Below are 27,507 nucleotides of genomic sequence, written 5' to 3' on the forward strand. Positions count from 1 at the left end.
GATATAGTTTTGTTAAAAATACTGCATTTTACATTTAAAAATATTTGTTGTATGGTTTTTGTTACAAAGTTCGCTCTCTAAAATTAACTATAAATATGATTTTACTTCCATTTAATTATTGCAAAACACTACTACGTACGCGTAACTAACTATTATTTGTATTATCTATGAATAAATGATATAGGAGAATTAAAGAATAAACAATAAAACACACGTATTACTGAGGCACTTTTTGGTGTTTATAACAATTAAGAAGACAGTTGAATTATTTGCAAATTTGTCAATATTGCTTGTTTTTTTTTGTTTTGTTTTTTTGTAAAAGAGAATTATCTATTTACATTTTAGAACTTAGTTTAAATCATGTCTAGATGTTAAATGCATTTTAAATCAATAATTTCCATACACTATAAGTAGGTATATAAGTAGGTTTAAATCAATGTGAAAAATGTGAATTTCTCTGTCTGGTCTGCTGTTTCGGTAAATTTGGCACACAGAATTACAAAAGACTTACGACTTATCGAATATTTGATAATTTACGACTAATTTAATTGCTAATAATTGCATTTCGCTTACAAAAATCTGCAGTCTATTACATATATGGTTGCCATGCATCGTACGGCTGCAATCTACATAATCGGGTATCTGTATCTTCTGGCAAAATGAAACTTAACGAGATCGAATTAGTCCGCCGGGCATGGACGCTCTCTCTTTACGAGCTACGATTAAAATTAGTTAAAGCCTTAAATGACCAATTAAACACACATACATATTTACAAATCAGTTTTAGAAATAAGAATTTTGACAAAAAAAAAATAATAATAATAAAAATCCGTAAAACGATCAACTCCCCAAGCGATGAAAACAAACAAAAGTATAATGATATGTTTCTTCCTTCCGCGCCCTTAGATATAAATCTCAAAATGTTACGTGAATCCCCGACTGGGCGATTGCACGGGCGATGGTGGCGGCGGAAGTGGCGAAAAGTACGTGGAGCTCCGCGAAGAGGGCGATGGGGGGCAGGAGGACTCCGGCACGATGCGCACATCGCTGTGGTAGTGAGAGCGCGGCGTCGGCGGCGGCGGATACGGCTCGCTGTCGTAGCCGTACTGGAGGCAGGCGGCCGCCGAGCTGGAAGAATGCTTTGTGGCGCCGCCGTTGCTGTTATTGCTGTTCGACTTGCTCGTGTAGTTCGAATCGGACTCATCGCAGATGTCCGTGGAACAGGGCGTCGGTGGCGGCGGCTGGTTGATGATCTTGTAGTGCCTGTACGGACGACGTGATCTGGTTGCCGGCGAAGGCGGCGGATTAATGGGATATGCCACCATGCTGCTGCCGTTCGTCGTCGAACTGGATGCGCCCGTAATGTGGTTCCGATCGTAGGAGTTCATGCTGTTGCGGGAGTTCAGAGTGGACATGCGGACAGCATCCGCCACGGAGGCTATCTTGGAAACACGCTGCGACTTGCTGAGCGTCGAAGGCGACAAAGGATCGGAGGCCTGGTCGTCCTTGGGCTCGGTCCTGCTGCGGCGGCAGAACTGCAGCAGATAGACAATGGAGAAGATGGTGATCATGGTGGCCCCGATCAGAATCATAAAAGCGCGCTTGTCCGAAGCGGGTGCCATGCGGCGTTGCAGGCAGATCTCCGAGGATTCGTCAGCTCCATCGGCACAGTTCTCCCAGCCATCGCAGAGCAATTCGGCGGATATACAAAGCTAAAGGATATGGGACATTAATGACTGATCCTTCCTAGAAGAAAGTCCATGGAACTCACCTTATTGATGGGACACTGGAACTCGCCAGGACGCTTGCAACAGTCCGCTTCGTCGTGGCCATTGGCGCAGTTGGTGGTGCCATCGCAGACCAGGGACTTGTCGATGCACTCGCCCGACTGGCAACTGAACTGATCCGCCCGGCAAGTAGGACAGCCCACTTCGTCGGACTTGTCCGGACAGTCCTTTTGGCCATCGCAGCGCCAGGATGCTGGTATGCAGTCCTTGTTCACCTCGCCGATGCCCGACACGGGAGCCGCGCACGTGAAGTGGTCTGGTCCGCAGGCCGGGAAGGCGCCACAGTTCTCCTTGTCCTCCAGCAACATGAGGTGCTTGGGGCAGGAGCAAATGTCCCTCGAGCGACCCATACCCTCGCCACTGGCAATGCAGATGTGGGAGCACTTGGTGCGACTTTGCAGGCAGGTGTGATTCCGCAGCACCCTGGGATCTGGTGTCCACACAGCCCGGATGTCGGTGATCTGGGGCAGGCGTTGCAACTCAGCAGAGCGACTGCCGCCATTGACGGTGATCCGCTCCACGCCAGTTTTGTCATCCAGCCAGTAGACGAAGCCACCCAGGGCGGCAATGTTGATCACCTGGGAGATGTGCATGGACACAAGGGTTTTTCTGAAAAAAGGACATGAAATGTTAGTTTATTTCACAAAAGAAAACCCAAGAACCTACTTATTTTTGCCGTTAATATCGATCACATCGATTCGCTTGCCGTGGGCGTAGTAGATCATGTCGGATTGCTGGTCCAGGGCCAGGGCAGTCACTCCCTCCAGCTTGTAGGCCAACTCCATGCGCTCGTTGCCGTCCACCCGGGCGCGAATAATAGCCTGGTGGCTGCCCACATCTGTCCAGAACAGAAGACGCTTCATGGCATGAACGGCAATGTTGCGGGGCTTCTCCGAGTCTCCAGTGTCTATAACTCCCACAGACTCTCCAAGGAAGCTAAACAAAAAAGGAGTTTAAAGTAAGGACATAATCATAATCTTTTGTGAAACCCACCTGGTAACATTAATGCTATTGGAATAGGAGCACGTCCAGAAGAGTAGCCGTCCAATGATATCGATGGCCAGGTCAAAGGGCTGCCCGGAATTGGCCAGCTGGCTCACCTTGGTTCCATTCACCAGAGACCGTTTAATGCTATGACTTCTGCCCTCAATCTGCAATAGAAACTATTAATATTCTCCTTCCAATTAAAGCTTCTTCTAATCCTACCCAGTAGATGTGATGAGTTATGGGATCATAGTCCACGGCTCGAATATTTTTGCCGGAAACTGGCAGCGGAATATTGGGACAGTCGGTGGTGTTGGGCAGCAATCTTCCAAAGCTGTTCCTCTGGCTGAAGATGATGTAGTTCTTGGGCGGAATGCAGGAGACGCCGTCCTTGGCCAGCTGGTAGTGGGTGGGGCAGGCACAGGTCATGCCACGCCTGCCGGGCTGGGCCAGGCACAGGTGCGAGCAGCCGCCGTTGTTGACCTTGCAGGGATTCACGCCCGTCTGCCGCTTGTCGTTGAAGACCAGCAGCGAGGTGATGTACGTCATGCCCGAATGGACCAAGCTTCGGTTCTGCCCGGTGGTCTTGTGCACCCGCTCTATGTCGCCGGTGTTCCAGTCACTCCAGTAGACGTAGTCCTGGTAGAGGGACACGGCATAGGGCTCGTCCGTGTCGCTGCCGACGAGAACCTGCCGCCTCTTGCCATCCCAGTCGGCGCACTCGATCTTGGCGGGCCGGGATTGGGTGGCCCAGTAGAGGCGCCTGGTCTCTTGGTCGAATGTCAGGCCTGCGGCATGATTGGCTCCCGTCACAATGGTCTGCAAATCGGATCCATCCATGGCGGCGCGACGAATAGAGTCCGTCGGAGACTCTGTCCAGTACATGTATCCCCGCTTCGGTTCCAGGACCAGAGATCGCGGCTCCTCCACCAGCTTCCAGAGCAGCACCTTGCGGCTACTGCCATCCAGACGGGCCACCTCGATGCGGTGCGCCTCGGCATCCGACCAGTAGATGTTGTTGCCCAGCCAGTCCACGGCAATGCCATCCGGACCGATGAGCCCCGAGTCCACGATCCTCTGAACATAGGAGCCGTTGAGGAAGGCGCGGAAGATGCACTTGCTCTTCTGATCCGTCCAGTAGATCCTCCGCTCGGCCACCGAGACATCCAGCGCATGGGCATCCCGCACATCCTTGAAGGGAATCCGTTCGTCGTTGTGATTGCCCTCGTTGTACTCGATGGAGATCCGACCGATGTGCTCCTGGCGGGAGAAGAGCAGGAAGGCGGCCGGCACCACGCAGGTGCGCTTGTCGTTAGCCAGCTCATAGTCGATGGCGCACCGGCAGACGTAGTCCCTGGGCCGGTTGAGGCACAAGTGGGAGCAGCCACCGTTCCGCACGGCGCAGGCATTCTGGCCGCGCACCTCCCTCAGGCGAGTGACCTTCAGGCCCATCAGATCCGGGTACTGGTCCACCACAACGATCCGGTTGTTGCCCGTAATCTTGTGGGCCCGGTCGATGGAGCGACGCTGCCAGTCCGTCCAGTACAGGTAGTCGTCCAGGATGCTCAGGCCAAAGAGGTGCTTCAGGTTCTCGCTGATCACCACCCTCCGCCCGGAGCCGTCCATGTTGGCCACCTCGATCTTGTCCGTCTTGCCGTCGCACCAGTATATGGCCTTGGCCTCGATGTCCAGGGCGATGCCGTTGGGCCAGCCCAGGTTCTCGGAGACCAGCACCACCCGCTCAGATCCGTCCAGGGAGGCGCGCTCCACCTTGGGCTTGCGCTCGTTCCAGTCGCTCCAGAACATCCAGCCCAGCGACGGGGCCACTGCGATGGCCCTCGGCTCCTCCAGGTGCTCGTAGATCAGCACCTTCCTGGCGGAGCCGTCCAACCGGCACACCTCTATGCGATCCGTCGACGTGTCCGTCCAATAGAGGTTGCGGGCCAGCCAGTCCAGCGCCAGGCCATCTGGATGTCGGACTTCGGAGGTCACAAAGTCGGTCACTCCCGTGCCGTCAGTGTGCGCCCGTCGGATCGTGAAGGTCTCCACGTCGGACCAGTAGATGTACTCCTCCACAGGGTCGTAGTCGATGGCGATGGCGTACTTCACTTTCCCCACCGACAGCGGGAATATCGTGTAGTCCGGCGAGTCCAGCGAGATCTTGCTGATCTGCGTCCGCTGCACCACGAAGAGCATCTCCTGGGAGCCGTTGGCGCAGGTGTTGGGCGACACCAGCTTGACGCCCGTGGGACAGGCGCAGCTGTAGCCCTGCGAGTTGGTGGCCAGCAGGCAGAGGTGCGAGCAGTTGCCGTTGTTGTGGGCACAGGGATTATCCTCGTAGGGCTGCAGCGAGGGATCCCAGGCTCTGACGGAGTTCGGAGCCTTCGGCGTGTCTATCAGCTCCTTCAGCTCGCGGGTTTTCAGGTCCAGGGCGTTGAGGGAACCCCTCTGCCAGTCCGTCCAGTACAGGCGGTTGTCGAAGAAGGTCACGCTGAACGGATACTTGAGGTTGTTGACGATCGTCCGCCGGTTACCGCCGTCCAGGCGCATCACGTCGATGAAGTGGTGCTTCCCGTCCGTCCAGTAGATCAGCTCGTTCTTCAGGTCCACCGCCAGGCCATTCGGCCAGAAGACGTTGTCCTTGACGAGGGTCATCCGCGACAACGGATCCCCGTCCATGCTGGCCCGCTCTATCTTCGGGTACTCGCCCCAGTCCGTCCAGATGAGCAGACGCCGCGCGGGCACCACGGCCACCGCTCGGGGTTGGTCAAGATCCGTCCAGAACAGTACCTTCTGGTAGCGTCCGTCCAGGGTGGCCACCTCGATCCGGTTCTTCTCGCCATCCGTCCAGTAGATCTTGTCCGTAAACCAGTCGATGGCCAGGCCCTCCGGCTTGTCCAGGCCCGTCGATATCACAGTTTGCTTCGGTGCCCGCGACAACGGCAGCAGCGAGGAGGCATTGGTGTGGGCACACTCGATTATCTCCCGGCCGCAATCCGTCCAGCAGACCAGGTTCTTGGCGTAGTAGAAGTCTATGGCCATGGCCTCGGCCAAATCCCGGACGATCACATCGATCTGGGGTCCGCCCGTGGGCCTGGTGATGTTCGCCACCTGGATGTCGTGCCGGGTGGTGAAGAGCAGGGTGGCCGGGGTGTTGACGAAAGCACTGGCGGGCGGGCTGGCGATCAGCGATGAGGAGCTGGGGCCATGAACTGCAAGGTAATCAGTAGATTAGTTGGGAAGTTAATAAACAGACTTAAAGCTAGCGATGTGATGTCAGTTTCTGATTCAAGCCGGCTCGAGAGCCCACTATTGTTGCTCCAGCACGGCTCAGTGCATGGTTCTAATGATTCCAATAGCAACTACGCCCCGGCTGGAAAAAAACCAACAACGGCATGGGCAGGTCTTTGTTTACCATTTATGTATGTGCACATACCCAAAAGGGGGGGCGGGGTGTGGGACGGTGCATTCAGCTAGGCCGGGTGGGTGGATGGCTTGGTGGCATGTGGGCCGAGCCAGTGGCACTCCACACCGAGCTGCTGCCCTCGTTGCTGATCTAATTGCGTATGAATAAGCGCATGGAGGCGCACCAGGTGGAACAAATGCGAGATGCCCCCCGACTATGTAGTAGTCGGGGGGCATCTCGCATTTGTTCCACCTGGTCGTGGATAAATACCCTAAAAAAGAATGTGATTCTTCCACCTCCAGTCTAATGGCTAATCTCCAAGTTCTCCTAGTTTTGTTTCAGATATTTCGGCTGGAATATATTCAAGGGAGATCCACTCTCAGTGGCAGAATGTTGACCCACAACAGGAGCTGCAGAGGCAGTGGCAGTGGCAGTGGCAGGCATTTGCAATATTTATGCAACTGGGCGGAGAGCTGGCTTTCGAGTAATCCATCAAGCAGAGAGAGGGAGGAGCAGGAGGAGCTTCCAGGTGGTATGGAAAACAAAAATGGTGACATTTTGCAAAGTGGGTTGGTTGGTTGCTTGCTTGGTTGCCTGCTCATATGTCACCAAGCGTGCACAAGCACACCACCGCTACTTGCAACCCTCCCACCAGCCACCATCCCCCAGCCACCAGCCACCTTCCGCCCACGTGGAAGTTGCCCCCGGGTGCTGCTGCAACAGGATTTATGTGCCAAGTGTGCAAATTCAACAGTATTTACATGGAAGCTACCCCCATCCTTCTAGGGAGGTAGGTTGGGAGGTAGATGGTACATATATACCCTCCACCATACGCGGTTAAGTGCGTTTAGTTCAAATATTTGCATAGAAGCTGTGGTCTCTGGTTCGATAATAGTGCTAATGCGGGAATCCTTGTGGCATTAAATTGAAAAAATGCCCCGTAATGCCCAGAGGCTGGCTCAGACAATCAGCTCAGATGACGTTGCAACCGGGCTTCTCCTCCTGCTCCTGCTACTGCTCCTGGGGAAGCACTTGACTGCAAATCCTTCTATATTATTCACATTGTTTATGCTCCTCCGCAGACGGCAGTGAAGCGTTAAGAAATCAACATCATTACCAACAAAAAAAAAAACATAAAAAATATGGAAAAAAAACAACGAAGCAACAGCAACAAGAACAACATAAGCAGACATGCTCATCAAGTCGAGTACCAGAGCCAAGAACAGGGTTACCATTCCTCCAAAAAGAAAAATACCAGCAACCCTATAAACCGGGAAGAAATAATATCTTAAAATAATACTCCATTAGAACAGTTCTATAATGAAAAATTAAATATAAAAATCATATTACTTCATAACTAGTTCTCTTTCCAACTCTCTACTTTAATAATTGAATAATAATTTGAAATAAAATTTCTTTCAGTGGAGGCACACACACTCGACCGAAATTGAAATGCAGACGAAGCCAGACCAGAGAGATGGAACCGTGGCGTAACCCGTTGATTCCTCCTGCCTGCACTTCATTCAAACTTGGGAAAATATTTTAATTATTAATGTATACAACTGGGGATGGGATCTGAAGCGGGACCAGAAGCGGGAGATCCCCCAGTCGTGGCTGGAAGTCAGGAAGCTATGGGAGCTATAGAAATGGGCAACGGATGCGCATGTGAATGATGCGGATTGCTAGTCTGGGTGGTGGAGGTGGAGGTGGCTTTGGTTTTGGTTTCTGTACGGACTCTGGATTTTTGCAACAAGCCCCACCACGCTGCTGGTGGCTGGTGGCCTGGTGGCTTGTGGCAAAATGGCATAATTCGGATGACCGAGTCGACAATTCCAACGCCAGGCGAGGCGGAGCAGTCCAGATCCTCAACTGCACTTAAATGGTAAATGAGTGCAAGTGCTGTTATTGTTAGCCATGGCAGGAAACTTTGCGAATCCGGGGTGCTAGAGGCTGGGGGCGGGCGATGGTAGAAAACTTTAAGTGAGCACTGGTTGGAGCTGGGGCTTCAGGCTTCAAGCAGGATGTTGCCACTCCGCTGCCTCCTCCATCCCAACACCGGGCAAGGCAGCACTCGAGTTGGGCTCTGGCGGGTGGCAAATGGCAGGTGGCAGGTTGCTAGGCCGGCGTACTAGTTGCAACGGAAGTTGCAGCTATTTAAATGTGTTGAAGAGTCGGCTGCTGAGTCTGCTGCTTAAGCAGCCACCGGGTGGCACCACCACCACCAGACCAGTTCACCAGTTGGCTGCCATCTTGTGGCATCTAGTCTCCAGTCTAAGTTTAGTTTTAGTTGCTCACATTTTGCATTTGCTCATTGTTGTTCTTGTTGCTGGTTAAGGACATCTCTCTCCGTGTCCTGCCTCCTTCCATAAATAATTTCATATTAAATATACAAAAAACCAGAGAGTCAGGACCTTCTGAATCCTTGCCAGGCGAATTCATAATCAAATCGCAACTGAATAAATAAACTGGAGGAGATCAAGAACCTGCCACTGACTCCTCTCGAGGAAGGCACTCGGAAATGTGGTGTTCAAGGACCCAAAGGACTGTACGTGCATTTTTTATACACACACACACACACACACACTCATACTCGTAATCGAGCCTGTTATCAACTGTCGTCCATTAGGGGTCCAAGCCAAGACGACACATACATCATGCCCTGCCTGCCTGGCTGCCTGTCGTGGAGTGCCGGCTGAATGCTCAATAAATTATATATGTAACATGCTTTTTATCAATTACTCGCACCTTCAAGGCAGCTCCTTCTGACGATGACAACGACATCAGGCAGCCATGTCCATGGCAAATTGCGAGACAAAACGTGGCAGAGACACAGGGCCAGGTCCAGAGGAGCCACTGGAGCGTCCAACTTTGAAACTTCGTTGGCAGCAAATGCAATTCCAGGCTGCCAGTAAATGGAGCTGCCAGCCATCCGAGTCCAAAGGCGTTAACAACTGTGGCAGGGACAAGAGGGTGGAGAGTCCAGGCCAGAAAACTGGACCAGCACCTCAGAGGGCTCCTGTTTCTGTTACTGCCTTGCTCTGGAACTCTCAGACCAGAGATTTGTTTAAACTTTAAACACAGAGTTTAATGTTTAAACTCGCTTAGAACTCTGCACTTTAATTAAAAGAGTGCCTGTGTCCTGTAGGACCCTGTTTAATATTCGCAACTTATTCATTGTTTCGTCAATCAGGCGTTGACATGCCAGTTCCGCCCTAATGGCCGAGCAACTGCATCTGGCCGAGGAGGCACTCTGCGAGGAGGAGGAGGAGCACCTGCCAGAAAAGCCAGCCACAAAGTTATTCAAGCAAAAAAAAGGAGTCTAGAGCCAAGCCAGGGCAGGGCAGGGCCGGCAAACAAAGCCAAAGAAAGAAAGCAATTTTGTGAAAATTTAAGATGTGTTGCGGGCAAACTTTGGCTGCCTTCTGCCACTGCCTCCTGCCTCTTGCCACTGCCTCCTGCCTCTTGCCACTGCCTGCCTGGTTGGCCCTGTTTTTTGTGCCCTCTGCATTTTACATACAACACGATGGAAACATGAGAACGAACAAGCCCACGAAAAAAAAGGTAAAAGATAAAAATGCGAAGATGCCAAAGGAGAGGTTTGAGGATGGGGATCCACAGGCAGGAAGGCAGTCGGGCTGGCTGGCAGGCATCCAAGCAGGAGTTCACTCATTTAAATTATCAACACGACGGTCCAGACCCAGGCCGGAGAGGCAGAATCCTCCAGCGAATCCACTTAACTTCAAGTTAACACATATGCTTGGTTGCCTGCGTACGATAATAATAATCACGGTCCTGATGATGAGGTTTGTACTTCTCTCCTTTCCTGTTTCTTTAGCATTTTGTTGTGCAGTTTACCAAATTGTTAATGGCTATCAAGGACGAGCAGGGGACTACTCCTTCTCCCTCTCCTCATCCTCCTGCAACCTGAGATCTCTCTCTCTCAGCCTCCAAAATGGCAGAGTTATTCTGGGACTTGGCTGCTGGTTTTTAATTTTGTTTCTGTCCTCCTTTCTGGATAAAAAAAAAGCTTTGAAACCAGAGACTATAGTTACAGAATTGCAAGACTCTTTTTTTTAAATTATTTTCAACAAAAAGTACAAGGTGGAATACTTCAACACTTCATCCATCCATCCCGTATCCGTCCAGTATCCAGCATCCGTGACAGCTTTAAATTAAAACCAAAAACCACTGACACGAAAATGTTCACACACCTACTTAAAATGTAATCGCCGCGTGTTGTGGCAAGCTGAGATGGGGCAGCAACGGGGTGTCGGTGTCTGCCAGCCAGCCAGCCAGCCAGCTCACCCGATATGACAACTGGCCATTAACGTTAAAATAAATACGCTGCGATGGCCCCGAACAGGCTGCGACTCTTGGACCATAATGATTATGTTGCCCGGCAGGAAGGGGGCATGTGGCATGGGGCAAGCGATGGAGCGTTGAATGAGAAAAATCAACAAACCACAAATCGTACGTAGAGTACGACGGATGCGGGAAAAATGCTTAATAATCTCTATACCAGGAGGAGGAGTCGCAGTAGGAGTCGGAGGAGGAGGTGGTGGCCACCAAGCACACACCAAAATGGAAATCGACTTGTCCTGGTCCTGTCCCAGGTCCGATAATGTGCATGAAAAATCACCAGCAACGAGTAGCCGGCAGCAGCGTGGCGAATTTTGATGGCCTGTCGTCCAGTGGAGCGGAGGAGGAACAGACAGGAATTGGCCAACAGCACCACCATCATGCCTGTCTGCCTGCCCACTCCCGGCTTAGGCCATGTTGGCATTAAAATGTAAAAACAAAATGAGAAACAAGTTAAACATAAACACGACTGACTGCATCCGGATGGGAGTCCACACATCCTCCTAGGAGTTTGTCGAGGCAGTTAACAAGCTGTCAGTTGGAGCTTCGAGCTAGAGCCTTAAGTTTATTATATTTTTGGGTTTAAAGCCCTCATAATTATTAAAACTATTACATTTTGGGGCCAGAACTGATGCAACAAATCATAAGAGAGTGTTGGAAACAGATTCGGGCCAGCTTGCCAGGCTCTTGATTGCATTAAAATTTATGCCACAAAAAAAAAGGGTAAAGATGCAGACCCGGAAAGGCAACAGCAACAGCATCTGCAGCTCTGATCATCATCATCATCAGCAGGAGCAGCAGCAGCAGCAGCCCATCCCAGCTCGTTGAAAATTGCCCAGAGCTCCTCCAGTCCCCAGTCCTGGGCCCACTTATCGGGCAAACATCATCAACCCGGCTGGCAGAAAAACAAAACAAAATTCACAAGGAGGATGTAGGATGGAGGAAGGAGGAACGAGGACGTAGAACACTCTCTGTGGATGCTGCAGCTGGCTGGCTAGGATGTTGTTATGGTTGCCAGTCGAAGCCAAAAGTGGAAATTGCAATTGTGCCCGAATCCCGAGACCATTTTTGCTCAGGCTCCATTGTTTTCCGTGTGGAAGGATTGAGGGGCAGGCAGAGAGGCATGCCTCATGTTTTATTTAAAAATCTTCAACATTATATTACAATGGACGATCCTCCATTTGCTTGATGGAATGGAGCATTTAAATATTATGCAGATGGATATGGGCTGGGATGGATGGATGGGAAGGTCGTTGCAACCAACCCCAAAAAAAAAACAAAACCGATTTCCATCTTCCGATGTGCCACTCTTCATAACTGAGGCAGTATGTGGCAAGGAAGCCATCACGAAGCTCCACAAGACGTGCCGGAATACAAGAAGAAAAAAAAAAAATAAAGTCATGAACTTTATTTTCTCTCAACTCGTTAGCATCAACACCCGGGCCATGGTAGACCATTCCGAATCCCCATCCACCCTCTGGGAAACGCCATTAACTCGCACAGCATGCAATTTGCGCGTTTGGAAGGGAAAGACTTTGCCAAAACTCCACTCGTTCACGCTTCGGGGGAGCGGCTGAAAAAGAAGAAGCTGGCCAGGCCACAGCTCCAGCTACAGAGAGAGAAATTAAGGGGGTTTCTATAGAGAAACATATAAGGATTTCAAGACAAAGAGCCTACACTTCCCCCAGTGCATATCCAAGAGCTATAACAACAACAACAACAACAGTATTCTGCAAATTGGTGGCACACTGAGAGAGATAGCGTGCCACAAAAACCAGCAACACAGGCAGACACAGAGGCAGAGGCACTGGCAGAGTACGAATCGTGCCAAAACTGTTGAAAATGTTGCACAAACGATTGGGTTTGTTATCTTTTCCAAACGGAAAACGTGCCATGCCCCCGAACTGGCAAACTGGCAAACAGACATGCTGCTGCAGCAGCAGCAGCAACAAACTGTGGCCACAACCGGGTCCGGGCCCAAAACGAGTCGGAACAAGGAGCATCTATCAGCCAAATCGGGGGCGGAGGCCTTCCTCTACTGTATTCTTTACATTTTTTCTTCGCCAGAGAATGTTTCCTCGGCTCATTGGTTAGAGTCGCCTGGAGGGTTAAAGGGGCCAGGCCACCAACTCGAAGCTCGAGTGGGCCAAGACGAAGCCGAGTCTGGGATTCTGCAAATGACAGTGGCCTCCAGTTTATACCGAAAAGGTGTGGAGAGGTCAGTTGCTGCTGCTTGTGGCTTCGATCCTGCCTCTAGACTACCTTTTTGGCCAACAAAATTTGCATCAATTTCGTGTCAAGGAAGACGAACTTCAACTTTGAGAAGAGGTCTTGGACTAAGAGCTCCTCGAGAAGAATATCTTTCGAATGCCAATTATCGTTTCACGATTGAAATAATACTCAGATTCATGAATAATATTCAGATTCAGATGCAGATTCAGATGCAGAGTCAGAGGCCTTCACTAAACGTTGTTGCCACAAAAAAAAAAACAAAAAAAAAGAAAAGAAAATATGTGAAAAGTGCTTACTTAAAGCGCTTACACGTAAGCACTTCCTAATTAAATACTTGTCCCAAATACGTGACAACGATGCCAGGACGAAATGCAGACGCAGCAGCAGGCACAGCACCAGCCAAGGATAGTCAGTGAGGACACCAGCCTAGTCAGCGAATAATGTGCTGCATCATTATCTGGTGGCAGGATGCACTGGGCTCTGGGCCAAAACGAAGGGGGGAAGCACAACAGCACTGTACCCACATGTCATCAGCAGTGCTGGGGACGACCTGGGATGGCCCAGTGGATGGGGGACATGACCATGTTCAATGTTCCTCCTCATAATCAAGCTGAGGTAGAAAATGGAGGTGCTACACCCCACCCCCAGACCTGCTACGCCCACACAGCCAGACCTGCCACCATCCAGCATCCCACCATCCACCATCTACTATCCCTCCATTCATATTATGATAACGATGTGGGCTGGTCAGAGGAACGGCAGCATCATTACACTTGAAGAAATTATAGAAGAAGACAGTCTATATTTTAGAATTCTATTCGCTTTGTTGGCTTTTACTCTCAGGGCGATGTGAACTTTAAACCTTTAATATTTTCTATACCTATGGCAGCCTCCTGGCACCGCACCACCCACTACCCACTCGTCCTGCCACCAACCAGCATCCGTTAATTTTATGGCAATATGCCCCTCGTACACGAGCATAGTTGCTGTAGTAGTTGCACTCAAGTGTTGCCCATCAAGATGGCGAGGCTGTGTGTGCCTCGCTGGGTATGAATTGCAACCAAACCGGAGCTCACAATGCAAGGGGCAGGGGCAGGGATCCGACAGGCAGGTGGGCGGGCTTGGAGCATGGCAGAAAAAAAAAAAAGAAAACTTTTAAATTTAATATTGCTGCGCGCCAGCACCATGATTTAAATTAATTTGCAGCCAGCTGAGCGCAAGCTCATTAAAATCATTACTCGGCAAGGGGAAACTGATAATGGCAATAATCCCATGGCAGTACGAAGCTTTTTATATCAAATTTTATTCTCAGCTCTTTCATAAAAGTTTCAACAATAAAATAAACAAAGAACGTTTTCTAATAAACTGAATTTATCTCTAAACTTCTTATCAGTGTAAAGATAAGTTTTCAAGGGGGTAAGCGACTTTAAAATTGATTTTTAAATATAAATATTTTTTATCGCCTTTTGTATCAACAATTTTTGTTCCAAAATGAAGTATAGAGTAGAATAATTGAAAAAGGTTTTAGTTTTTAGGGTTTGTTTTTTAGTAATTGTTGAAATCTTTAAATCACTCCCACTTAGCCCTGAATCAGCTCTGAATCACCCCTGAACCATCCCTGAAAGCTAGAGGAAACGGAACTGAATTTTGTATTTCAATTTGGGGAAAAGTCCTTCTGGACTTGATTAAAGTTAAAAAAATGAAACCAACCAATTTTAAAAAGAAAATTGAAGCTGAAACCGGTGTGATTCACGTCTGAAATTCTCTCCAGAATCGTAGAAAATTTTTTAATTTTTTTCTTAATTAACAAATAATAGTTTTAAATTCCATTTGAACTTTAAAGAATATGAGAGTTTTTTTTTGCCAAAAATCGTGTTTTCTTCTTTAAAGTGTTTCCAAAACTTGAAATTTCAAAAAAATCTCCTAGACTGTCCATTTTCTAGGCAGATAAATTATATAAAAGTATAATTTTTTATATTTCTCCATAAAATTGTCACACAATATTCTTTAATATTACTAGTTTCATCAAGAATTTTCCCATACATATTAACCCTATCCCCCCTTAATTTGATTAAATTTATAAAGGGGAGTCCTCCTTTTATCGAAGAACCCCAGCCAAAACCTGATAGCTATAATATTTATATTTGACTTTAAAAAAAAAAACCAAAATCTACTGCAGAAATGAGTAATGAATATTTATACAAGCAAGTTTCGCTGCAGTGGCTGGCCTGGCTTATAATTTAAGTTCAATATTGGGCTTGTAACCGGCAGTATGTTAATGCAGATGATGGAGTTTGGAGGCAGACGCGTCGCTCCCTGACAGGCATACGAAATGAGGAAATGAGTAACAACGTACAACATACAACATACAACATCCACAACATGTAACATCCCATGTCCTCCAAGAAGTAGGCTGCTGGCGTGGAAAGCAACAAACAAATTGACATTCAATTAGTTGCCCAGCCCAGCCAAGTCGGGTGTTCTCAAGTGGCGTTCCAACCCCCGCCCAAGCCCCAATCCCCTCCAGAGCTGTCAGAGGCAAACATTTGTGCAAAATAAAAATTTGTACACATGTCTGTACATTGTACATAAAAATACGAGAGAGAAAAAAACGAATCGACAACTACAAGTTCGAGTACAGAAGAGGCCCTGGAAACTGTGGGAGCTCAGGGCACTGCCAATTGAGACGACTGACTACTCCACTTGTGGCCATTAGCACCGCATGGCAGATGGAATTGATTTATATTGAATTATTGAACTGCCTGCCTGGCAGCCTGCTAGCCGCGGCACAAGTATTCGCACACTGATTGAAGTGAATTGGAATTGAAATTTCTGCAGTGCTACAGCAAGATTTACTTTTGGTTAATTGCCACATGCGGTCCAAAGTCTGGGCCATGTATGGAAATGTTGCCAGTTCTCTGGCCAACACTGTGCTGGCTGGTTATAAATTGCAGCATAAATTATACCGCGACGGGCCAGGGCCCGGGCCTGGACCTGGACCTGGACCAGGGTGTTGTAAAAGTAAATTGCCGGAGAGGAGGAGAGTCGAGTCGAGTCGAGCCAAGCCACAAGTCGCTGCAAACAAATCACTTTTGCAATTGGCCTCCACCAGGGCTCTAGACTTGGCCAAAAAGGAGCCCATGACGAGTTATTCGACTCTATGATACCCGGTACTACTTTCTTTCTCTTCTTGGCCTTGCCTTTAAGAAAGAAATGAAATTTGTTGCCTACTTCTGGGTGCTAAGAAAGAAGCCATCTAACAAGAAGACTAAAAAGCCTCCAACTCCTCTAAAAATGGTCAGATTTTTATGATTTTTTGTAGTCTCTGGCTAGAAAGACTCTCTCTTAACCAATATACCCTTCTACCTTCGAATACCTCTTATAATGATGGTCAAGTCTTGCAAATTGATATTTTATTGCCATTTACTTTTTGCCTCAGCAGCTGGACACACTCACGACGGCAATTTATAAATCAATTCCAGATTTATGCAGTCGACTCTGACAGAGGGTTCGAGCCGGAAAACTAATTGCTCTGTCAGCACAAATAACTAATAAATATGTTAATAAATCTATGAATTTTTATGGCATTACTTTGTGTGGCTAAAAAGCCTATTTAAAGTTGGCCAAGCCAAGCGTCAAATCCACAAAATTTATATCTTTAAGAGTCTTTTTAGCATAACAATCCCCATCTAAGCCCGACACCAATGGCTTTTCACATGCAAATAAAATTGGTAACAACAATGTTCGCATTCAGTTGACAAATTTTAGCATTTTTAATGGAGTTTTTGGGTGTTTCCAAAAGGTGTTCCTCCGCTATAGCCTCTATAGCCTCTCTGATCTCCTATTCAACTGCCAAAAACTGCTTCTGGCCCGCTTTTCTGGCCGCCTGATTTCATTTTAATTATTATACTCGCTTGTTACCCCCTACACGCTTTTATTTATACAAATTCTCTACGCCGGCCCGTTATCTTGTCTTTTTTTTTTGTATTTTTTTTTTTGTGTTTAGGGATAAAGCCACACAAACAAGCTTTCGGACTTGGCCGGGCTTTGTTGGCTGTCTCGACCGTAAAAACAGCTTGTTGTGTGGCGAGTGCGACTGCCTCGAGGCGTTTGCCGGGCACAGCCCAAAAAAAAAATCAACAATCTGATACTGGAGGTGGGGGCAGACCTCTTCTTAGACCGTCTAGTAACCTCAGGTAGAGCACTCCTGGTTCTGTTTTCAATATTCCCAGTGTAGGCCGGCCCGGGCACATCTTTCTGGCTCGTTAGCCATTCGGTTCTGAACGGAGTCTGGGGGTCTCGATAAATTTTGGGCCGTATTCTGGATAATGATTATGTTGGCATTGTTGTTCGTAGCCTCTTGTCTGGCTGGGTTTTGTTTTAAGAAAAGATCTCTCTACCTCTACCTCCTCGTCCAACTGGCTTGTAATCGGAGCTCTTGTGATAATGAAGTTGTTGTCTTTTTAGGGTGTAAGATTACTTTGGCAATACTCTCTTCCCAAATTTTTGGCAGCTCGTATATCAGTATATCAGCATAACGAAGTTGGACATTAATGGCGCAAACGCAACAGGTTATTTACTGTCAGCTGATTTGTTTAAAGTTTAAACTTAAATTTGAATTTTGTAGTCGCAAAACGTGTTTGGAGTTGATTCGGCGCCCCGACTTGACACCTTCCTATGCATATTAACCGGCTCTGGGGTCTAGCTCTTGCCATCCAATGGTTGTCACTTGGAGGTGTCATAAGAAAAATTTATAAGCCATCGTATCTTGTGTTCTCTTGTTTTCTTAACTCCAAAGATTAATCCATTTTTGTAGCGTGTTTTCGGGCCAAATTTCAATTACAGGCCACTCAATTGAACCGTATCGTTCCGCGTTCCGGTTTCTTGGCCAAAAGGAGAGCTGTCAACGGATGCCAAGCAAATCGAATGGCCAAGTGGAAACGGAAACTTGTGGGAGCAGCCCCACATCAACCGCCGGCTAAATAAGCTGTTGCTTGCCCCTCTTGGTGTGGCAGGCATGAATGCGAAATTAGTCAAGCGCGCAACTGCATTTACCATGAAGGTGAGTGAGTGAGTGAGTGAGTGAGTGATACACTCGAAAACCTCAACCAATTCAATTTGCAATATGTGGCAAATTATAACAATTGGCAAGATCCTTCAAAGAGCCAAACCACAGTCTCCCAGTGTATGGTAGTTCGTGTTCAGCACCAAAGTTATTACGCATACCAGAGGTAATAAGCTCAAGTCATGGAAATTGTTATCGCTTTTCTTGCCACGGCTGCCCCGGCTCCGGCTGCTGCTGCAAATTGTTGAAAATTTCCAGACTCTCCGGGCCAGGCCAGACCAGACCACAACAACATGCCACCATACACACACATCTCAGCTCTCAGCTCGATATATCTGGGTATTCATAAGCTTTTTGTTGAGGTATGTAAGAATGACATGCCAATGAAGATGAATCGCTCCACTCCTGTGTGTTGCATGTGGCAGGGGCAATTTAGTACCTTAACACGTTACAAATAAATGTCATTATTAAGATGGCATGTCATGCCGCAGCAGACCATTCCCTTCTACATATGAAATGATATACATATTTGTGGAAAGAAAGTGGAAAGAAGCGGATGCTGGGTCTGGTATCGTAATTCCCTCGTTTGCTGTTAATTAGCATCCATGAGAAGGGCATGCCGAGATGGAAATTAAACACAAACGGCAAACAATTTGTGTATCAACACATTAGAGAATGATTTGTTTTTGTTCTCAGGCCAGAGACCATCGACCATCGACCATAGCCCTTTGGCTAATTTCGTGCAATATGCCATTGGCCTCGACTGCCGGTCGCTTTGTAACAATTACAAATGCGGCTATTGATAGATTTACATTCACGCGCTGGTGGCAGCAACTTCAATGATTTGTTTGTAAGCTGGCTGCACAATTCCGGCACGGAACATGACACAAACAGTTTGATTACAGAGAGCGAAAAATATGGCTTTAAATTTTAGTTTTTATGGCTTTTCCAGCGAGTCTCAAGGCTTGAGGCACAGGTTCGACTCCCATTACCTACAAATAGAAAATAAATATATTTTTTATCTAGAATATAGTTATAAGATCTAGGAAAAATTCTTTTTAACACGTTCTTTTATATATTCTTTCACCTTAAAGATGAAAAAACAACTCAAGATCCCAAAAAATGCCATTTAAAACCGATTTTTTCTATGACAGCTATATGATATAGTGGTCCGATCTTAAAAATATTCTAACTTAATCTATCTGAAAGCTATTTCAGCCTTTGTTCAAAATCTCAACTCTATAGCTCTTAAACTAAGCGAGTAAACTACTTAAAAACATATAGCAATGCGGACAGACGGACACACGGACAAGGGCAGACTTTATTGTGTTAATAATACCCTTTTCTTTAAAGTTTAGATTAAGTTTTATTGGAATCAAGTTTACTGTACTTTGTAGCTCATAAAATAAGCGACTAAAATAAATAAAAACATAAAGAAAAGCGGACATACGGACAGGTTTGCACCTTATTAAGCCTTATTCCCTCAAAGTATAGATCAAGTTTTATTGAAATAAGTAAGTAATTGGAGAAGTAAGAAATTGGATATTTTATAGACAAAACACACCCTTTATGTTAATAAAAAGAAAAATACTAAAACTGTAAACCAATCCCCTTTTTCTTTCAGTGCAATTTCCACATTTGTGTTTACTTTATTGTAGGCTCACTTTGGCGTTGGCGTTGGCGGTGCAGTTTAATTTTGCACTGAGATTTTATATATGAATTTATGGCCGTCGCTTAATAAACAATTTACATTACAATTTCTTTACAGATTTACAGAATCGCAGAAGCACTGATTTCCAGTTAAATCTTGTATTTATTCCATTTATCGAAACTCTCTTCTTCGGCCATTCAGAGGCCATTAAACAAAAGCATGAACGATCTATGTGATAAATTAGTTTTTGTGGTTCGGTCTTGAGGTTCTCGACCTATAACTAATGATTCTTGATGAACCAGAGAGATTGCTGGAATCTGATGGTATTCGAAGATATTGTGGTTTAATTTATGCGTTAGCTGATGGGGTTTCTTCTTTTTTTGGGGGACTCTACAAGGCACTGTGGAAGGACCTACACGGCATACTCGATAAATATTTAAAGAGAAAGAGCCAAAATTAATTAAAAAATCAGCAAGGCATGGGCGTATTCGCCAGGGCCACAAATCATCCAAAGTGTCACTTGAATTATGGAGGAGGAATGAAGAACCTCTCGAGGGACATCCATCCAGTCCAACACACATAGAAAGGAGAGCCCCCGGACTTGGTCTACTCGACAAATTAGTATGCACAACAGGTTAAAAATTGACAAACGCCAGTCGAAGTCGGGCTTCGACTTGGTTGGAAGAAAAAAATGATACAAGCCAGAGGAAAAATGCCAAATATAGAGGGTATAAAATAATAAAAGCCATAAATAAACTTTAAATTGGTTTTTTTCTCTCTTTCTAGATAGGAAGAGGCACAAGATCGAAATAAATTAGCAGTCTGTGGAAGGCTAAGAAGGATCTGCCAACAAGCTGCGAATTAATGTTTCCTCTCAGCTGTATTAGATAACGAAACTGGAGACTTTTTGAGGCCATCAGAGCCATCGGGCCATCAGGCCATATGGAGGAATGGAAATCTTTCTCGGGAGCCAATGAAGTGAGAGATGATGGCCAGAATGGCCAGAAAGAACGGCCCGAACGGCAGTCAGAACAATTACATGAAAACAAAGAGCAGTCAAAAAGCCAAAACAAGCGAAAAAAAAAAGGAAAACATCGAAACGAAAACCAAAAAAAGGCTATAAGAGCTATAAGAGTGTGTGCGAGTGTGTGTTTCTGACCAGGTTTATACGGATATGTGGTGGCATGCTGGGTCTGGCCTCTAAATGACCGGCTTGGAAACCAGTCACAAGTTAGGAGCAGGAGGAGGTTAGCGGGGGAGCATTGGACCCCAAAAGGGTTCGGGTTTGGGTATGGGTTTGGACCTCGGTCTGGCTCTGGCCAGAGTCTTAACGATGTGCATGTTTATGCGCTGCTTCGCTGCGTTGCAAGTAACGCACGAACGCGCAGACATTTAAAGTAGTGGCAACAACAACATCAACTCCAAACAGGAAGGTGGACACCAACAACAACAACAGCAATAACAACAATAACAAAGAGAAAATAAAGTGCGGCAAGGTGGCAGGGTTAGGGAGCTTGTTAGCAAGCGAGATACGGCCAAGATGCTGCTCAGTGATGGCACTTGGCTCTAAGAAAAGTATCGGATCTTAGGAAACTATCGAGTCTCAGTAAACTATCGAGTTATAGACTAAATCTATAGACTCTTAGAAACTAAAATATATAAAAAAAATCTACAAACTATATTCTTTCAATCCACATACTATATTTGAATTAATATCCTATCTATACTTAAATAGTGACTATCAAATTTCAGAAAACTATAGATTTTTAGAACAATAAGGCTTCTTAGACAATCCCAATCCCAATAGTATCACTGGGTAGATAATGACTATCTATTCTTGAAAAACTACGGAATATTACAAAACTAAGAAACTAAATTTCATATCACTATTTAGATAATGATTATCTATTCTTGGAAAACTATCAACTCTAACAAAAAAACTATAAAATTTTACAAAACTATGGCCTCTGAGAAGCTAAAATATATAAAAAGAAACCCCCAAACTATATTTTTTCCTTCCTTATAGTATATCTGATTAAATATCGTATCATTATTTAAAAACTATCGGTTCTTAGAAACTAAAATAAGTAAAAAAAAAACCCCCCAAATTATATTCTTTTCTTCCACATAGTATCTATATTTAAATTTCTAATCACTACTGAGATGATGACTATCGAATCTTAGACTATATACTATCGAACTATCGTGTCAAAAAAAAACTATCGGCTCTTAGAAACTAAAATACAAGAATATAAAACTATATCCTTATATATCTATCAACTCTACCCCAAAACCATCTCCCATCTCTCAAAATCAGACTCCCCTTGTTATTCTTTCCGTTTCTCGACCAATTCGTTAGTTGGCCAAAACCAATGGCCACGTTAAGTGGCCTGCTCCACACAGATACACAGATGCACACACACACAGACAGACACTGACAAACAGGGTTGCCTGCGCGCCTCCAGATATGCAAATTGCATAAAAACTTAATTACTTGCTGACATGTTTCTGGCCTTAAATTGACTTTAAATTTAACTAAATGGTTGAATTATTTCCAATTTATAGTCTACACTGCGTTCCAAATACTGTCACAACCATAGGCTGTTGAAATAAATTCAAAATGGTTATGAAAACGTGTTGTTTCTACTTTCAACTTCAGAGGGGAGTGTTCTTCATAGGCTGTTTCTACATAGGAGTTGATATCTTCCGCCTGTGCTTTCACTTGATGGTCCTCTATTTTCCATTCGATTTTGGTAGATATTTCTAGTCACTACTTAGATACTATTACTACTATATTTTAGTCCATGCCTGGTACATCCCCCAACGCATTAGACGCCGCAGAAGTGAAGTGGTCTTCGAGCGCTACGAGGACGATGTCCAACAATTGGTCTCCACGACCCTCTACCGCAATCCCGCCCAAATAATAATCATCCTTTGTCTAGATCTTGTTACAGACTGCTTCATTATTATTGGAACCAAGCACTTTAATGTGAGAGGAGTTATTAGTTCTTTAAAATAGGTATCTAATCCTTAGTTCTGGATAGTTGGGAGTGATGGCTGTGGGAGTCTGGCTGCTGAAGGCGGTCTTCGTGTGTGTAGTCTATGCAGTGGTGGTCCTGGCACTGGCCTTTGTCTATATGCGTTGGATTCTGGTGATGGTGTTCTTTTGTGTCCTGGGTAAGTAGCTCTCCCTAATGTTTCTCCTATATAAGTACTCCTCTTCCAGTAATGGAAGTCTATTTCGTGGTGGTTGTGGCCGCCAAATTCGAATACTTGCGTCGAAAAAAGTATCGAAACGAGGGAAGCAATGAGTACGAGGATGTGGACGAGACCATCGTTTAGGCCCTAAACCCTTACCGTACAAGCCATTAAAGATAACCAGTAGCCAGGAATGCCTTTAGACTATCGATGTATCCCTTTTTGCAATTAACATTTGTGGAACACACGTAATTACAAGATTACGATAAGTGATAAACGTGTGCCAGGAGGATTAAAAAGCTGGTCGGACGAGTCTCCACAGTCAGTTGCATATTTGCTGGCTCTACACCGGGAGAAAAATAATTAAGAAGTAGCTTAAAAATGAGTATATTTTGTAATATTCATTTTCCTGTGCATCCATAACAGCCATCTGGCATATCAGAGGTCAGTGCCAGGTCAGATTGCTATGACGATGATGATGATGATGATGTTGCCCCTGCATGTTGCAAACAGGCAGGCACAATACCACACTGACCACACCACAACATTATTGTTTAAATTGCAAAGTGATACATCTGTGTCGAGTAGAGTGCGATGGTTTGTTGCCTTTGGTTTTAGCCGTTTGCATAGGGAATGTGTGGCTCCGGTTCCCCGAATGATTGGGTTAGTTAAAGCCCAATTGTGTTTGCGATGCATTTGGGTGTTTGGTTGGCCAGTTGTAACTTTAATGGGTGATGGGTCACTGAGAGTTTAACAGCGACAATGGAATAAAGTGTACTATGACTCTTTTGTGTTTATTTAATCATCATTTGGACAAACTCTCAACAAATTTGGACACTATTAAATGATAGCTGGGGCAATCTGGAGAAGTCTAAGCCAATGTCGGATGTTGGAAAGTGGAACTCACACATAAATGAAATCAAAATCAATGTCAACAACAGTGAAATGTTGAGTGTCCCGAGGGTGTGTAGCCATGAAGGATTCGGGTGGAGCGGCATGGAGCTGTGTGTCAAAGGCAGAGCCTTGCCTTTGAAGTACTCCCATTACTACTAAACTGGCGTACTACGGCGTAGTAAATAGAAGCTAAAGCAAATAGCATGGCATGGCTATGACGGGTGAACAGGACGGGGGAACAGGAATCCCCCTGAATGACAGCGTTGAAAAAAAAAGCGTTAGTAGCTGCAAAAAAGGACATGCTCCAAAGGCTCGAATAGGGGGCGCGGAGCAGGCAGAAACACTTTGTGCGCGCGTCAAAGTGTTAAAGAAAGTAAGCACACCCGTTAGTCCGTCCTCCTACGCCTCCTACACAGAGATTAAAATTTAAATACACACATTTTTTGATGACTAAAGGACTCAAGGATATCAGAGATCCGAGACCATCCACTCCTCCACCTTCAAGTCTCTGAATATCTGATTTTTTCCAGAATTTTCAATCCAATTATGTTGCCAGTGTATCCCACCCACCCAGTGCTGGAGAAGATGGAGAATTTTTTCAACCGAGCTTCGTGTACATATTTGATGCGCTTTTTTTTCCCCACTTTCCCGTCGTCCTGGCTCGACAAATTTAAGTTTTGGGTTTCCTTTTCGGAGCGGCACTTGCTTTGTGCCGCTCCGCCTTCTGGATGGAGTGTGCAGTGCACACCGGATCCCGGACTCTATCCAAGCTCCAGAAGGTCCTCTGACTCTGGGAGGAGGCTTATCTTTTTGCCAAACACTCGAGAGAGAGAGCCTGCACATTTTTTGGGGGCTTAACGATGCTCGTTCGGGCCTTTTGTCCATTTGCCATTTGCCATTTTCCATATTGACTTGACCTGACCCACACCCTCCAGGATCCAGGACTTTTTTTTTTTTTGAGCCTGGGTCAATGCTTTGTGCATTTGAAATTTTCCGGACCGGACCGAATCGGACCGGCAATTACCAGAGACCTTTTGCGATATTATAACTACTGAATTATTAGTGAGCTCTGGGGTACTTTTTCAGCTCATTAGCGTCGCATCTACGCGGAAAAGTGTTTTTGGTTTGAGGGAGGCAGGGGAAAAGGGTTCTTAGGGGGGGCAGGACACTAAATTATGCGCAGTGCAATCAAGTTGAGTGCGTACTACAGTCTAAATAAGTAGTAGTTGTTTATTCATAAAAGCATCGTGCCGAGAAATTGTCGGCCCAAAGGCTTTGACAAAAAAAGACGGAAAAGGGCTTAAAGGAAAGCGCCAAGCGCTGCAGGGGGAAGGCACAAAAGTGCAGTTAAAACCACATAAACAAATGGGAGAGAGAGGGGTTAAGGGGTGGTACTATACAGAAAGAAAATTGTAACTAAATGGGAGGAATATCAAGCTTGGCTCTAAGTCTTCAGCAAGAGCTTCAACCTTTAGTAGAACTTGGCAGCACTAGTCTTCAGTATTACTTGGCAGCACTAATCTCTAGCAGGACTTGGCAGCACTAGTCTTTAGCAGGACTTGGCAGCACTAATCTCTAGCAGGACTTGACGACACTAGTCTACAAAATAAAAATAAAATATTACTTTTTCTTATTAGATTTTCTCTCAGTGTAAATACCCCCTTTCTCCCCCCGGTCTCCTTTTTCTTTGTGCCCCTGTGTGTGTTAATGAACTTGTGCTTTGTCACAATTGCATCCTTTTGGCCATCAAAGGCTTTCCTTTTGGCGTTCAGAATGCAATTTCTGAAAGTGCGCCTTGTATTGGAAACTCACCTTGTTTGTACTGCCAACTGGCTGAGATGCCGAAGCAAATCAGTAGAAAGCCGCCGATCGCCAAGTGCCGTCCCACCGCCGCCGCATTGTTATAATTTGAGCATTTTCTCGTTTTTGTCACATTTGTTGCTTTGTATTGGCACTGAAATTGAGGTTCGATTGTGGTAGACTTTGTGTGTGGCTCGAGAGCCATCTTATTTTGGCCACAATCCCGTCGATTCTAAGACATTTGGCGCAAAAGGTGACGCGTACCGATATCTATACTGTCTTTTTTGGTGTTAATCGCACATAATTCACTAGGAAAGACTGCAAGGTGGAAAAAAACAGAGATACGAATTAAAAAACTAAACACTTTTTAAGCAAAAAATTTAAAAATTGTTTTTTGTTATTTATTTTACATTTTTGATTTACAGTTTTTTTATAAATATTTTTTTATTAAATTTTTATGTCCAATCTTTTGTTTTCTTTTGCTGAACAGTGTACGATCGGTGTGCGTGTGTTGTTGTTGCCGTTAAGTAGCGAGTGATAAGCAATTGTGCAACTGTATAGAGGAGGGTGACTCCTCCGCTCCTCCGCCCACCCAGCTCCCTCCACCTGGTTGCTAAATTGGAATACTGTAAACGATAAGGCGGCAACGGCGGACTTAGTAATTAATGTTCCTTTCCGCTTCTGACGACGCAACAAGCCGGCGATTGGCAGTGGCAGTGGCAGTGGCGGGTGCCTAGGTGCTGCTGCAACCCCGAAAGAAAAAAAGGCGCTCGCTGCACTTTCCACTGGAACGGCGACGTTCTACAACCAAAACAAATGCCGCTGGAAAATTAAACAACAACAACAAACAACAACAACACTCACAGGTACACACTCACACACACACACACAACAAAGAAGCACACGCACACACCACACACACATATCTTTCGGGCAGGCCGTAAATAAATGTACATAGATGCCCCGAACTCGGAATCGGATGGAATTACTCTACGCCAGCCTGCCGCCCCGTACTCTTGTTTTGTTTTTAGAACCATTTTAAACACACATTTACACATAAACGCCTCGCATGCTGCACAACAAACCCGAAAAACACGCCAAATCCGCGTTCTTGCCCGCTTTAAGTGCTCTACGAATGCCCGTTTGGTCGCAGTTTGTTTTTTAGTGCACGCAATTCGGCCCGGGAGTAGCCATTTTGTTGTAAATTGGTAAATATTTGTAAATATTTTATTTACTTCTCACACATTACACTCGCGCTGCGTTGCGTTGCGTCCGAAACAGTGTTGTCTTTTGTCATGTGGGTTCAAGACTAGAGGTGGAGAAACATCGAAGCTAACATCGATATCATCGATGTTTACGAAACATCGATAACATCGCTGCATAACTGGGCAACATCGATGTTTTTCCATCTCAAATTGATTACTGAGGAATATAGGCAAACAAATTGTAAACATACAAACAGTATATGTAATTGTATTCATATATTTTATCAGAAAATATTAATATCCTATTTATGTAGCTATGCTAAAGTTTATTTATTTCTTGGCTTACAGCCGCGCCAATGCGAACCAATGCAAGCGAGCCAATTAGAAAGGAATTTCTGCCTCAGGAAATTTTAAAACCTGTGGTGGTGGAGGAAGCGAATTGCCTCGGATTTAGGAGCTGGAGGAGCCCACGCCAGACCAGGCCAGGATGTTTTAATAAACACTTCGAGGTATGCCGATTGCATCCGAAAACAATGGAATACAATTGGTGTCCTCAGATCCAAACAAGTCCCTACATTGGCACTCACATGCTAGGATGACCAGGTGTGGTGGGCGTATGAAGTATGAAGGCCATTGGCCAGATGTTATAGTTGAGGGACGAATGCCGGGTATCGAGGAGGACCTGCATGTCAAATTTTCAGCAATCATCGCTTGCATGTTTCACTCGTAAAGAAGAACGAAGTGGAAAATCCTTTTTCGAAGTATATTAGTCAAATTTGTATTGCCAATTGGTTATAATCATAACATATTCATAAAGGAAACTGTTATTATATTTTTTATGTTACTATGTTGAGTAAGGTTCAAGGTTCAATTTTCTTTAAATCATATTTATTTTTTCAATCAGCCATCCAGTTGAGCGCCACGGC

At 45.7% G+C, this 27,507-nt stretch overlaps 2 protein-coding genes and 2 long non-coding RNA genes across 6 annotated transcripts; 2 read left to right on the forward strand and 2 right to left on the reverse strand.

Annotated features, from left to right (window-relative positions):
* Positions 1-2: 2 nt before the first annotated feature.
* LOC6494047 (low-density lipoprotein receptor-related protein 6) lies at positions 3-26,707 on the reverse strand. 3 transcript variants are annotated; one of them, XM_014907119.3, is made up of 7 exons: positions 26,462-26,707; positions 25,389-25,694; positions 2,994-5,983; positions 2,781-2,938; positions 2,454-2,723; positions 1,772-2,396; positions 3-1,712 (listed from the first exon to the last, which is right to left on the reverse strand). In XM_014907119.3, exons 2-7 carry the CDS (start codon positions 25,579-25,581, stop codon positions 924-926), a joined length of 5,025 nt encoding a protein of 1,674 aa, XP_014762605.1. In that variant the 5' UTR covers positions 25,582-25,694; positions 26,462-26,707; the 3' UTR covers positions 3-923. The 3 variants fall into 3 exon arrangements, with proteins under 3 accessions (XP_014762605.1, XP_001961084.1, XP_014762604.1); XM_001961048.4 differs by having other exon boundaries at positions 26,425-26,707; XM_014907118.3 differs by having other exon boundaries at positions 26,612-26,706.
* On the forward strand, positions 22,067-23,471 carry LOC6496532. Its single transcript, XM_001961049.4, has 4 exons — positions 22,067-22,237; positions 22,286-22,473; positions 22,529-22,661; positions 22,711-23,471. The coding sequence occupies exons 1-4, from the start codon at positions 22,105-22,107 to the stop codon at positions 22,824-22,826; spliced, it is 570 nt and encodes a 189-aa protein (XP_001961085.4). The 5' UTR covers positions 22,067-22,104; the 3' UTR covers positions 22,827-23,471.
* LOC123257269 lies at positions 22,437-22,980 on the reverse strand. Its single transcript, XR_006507290.1, has 2 exons — positions 22,842-22,980; positions 22,437-22,756 (listed from the first exon to the last, which is right to left on the reverse strand). It is a non-coding gene; the product is annotated as an uncharacterized LOC123257269 (long non-coding RNA).
* On the forward strand, positions 26,708-27,413 carry LOC26514199. The gene is made up of 2 exons (XR_001408786.3): positions 26,708-26,843; positions 26,930-27,413. It is a non-coding gene; the product is annotated as an uncharacterized LOC26514199 (long non-coding RNA).
* Positions 27,414-27,507: the final 94 nt, after the last annotated feature.

This window comes from Drosophila ananassae, chromosome 3L (assembly GCF_017639315.1).
Source record: "Drosophila ananassae strain 14024-0371.13 chromosome 3L, ASM1763931v2, whole genome shotgun sequence".
Taxonomy (NCBI): domain Eukaryota; kingdom Metazoa; phylum Arthropoda; class Insecta; order Diptera; family Drosophilidae; genus Drosophila; species Drosophila ananassae.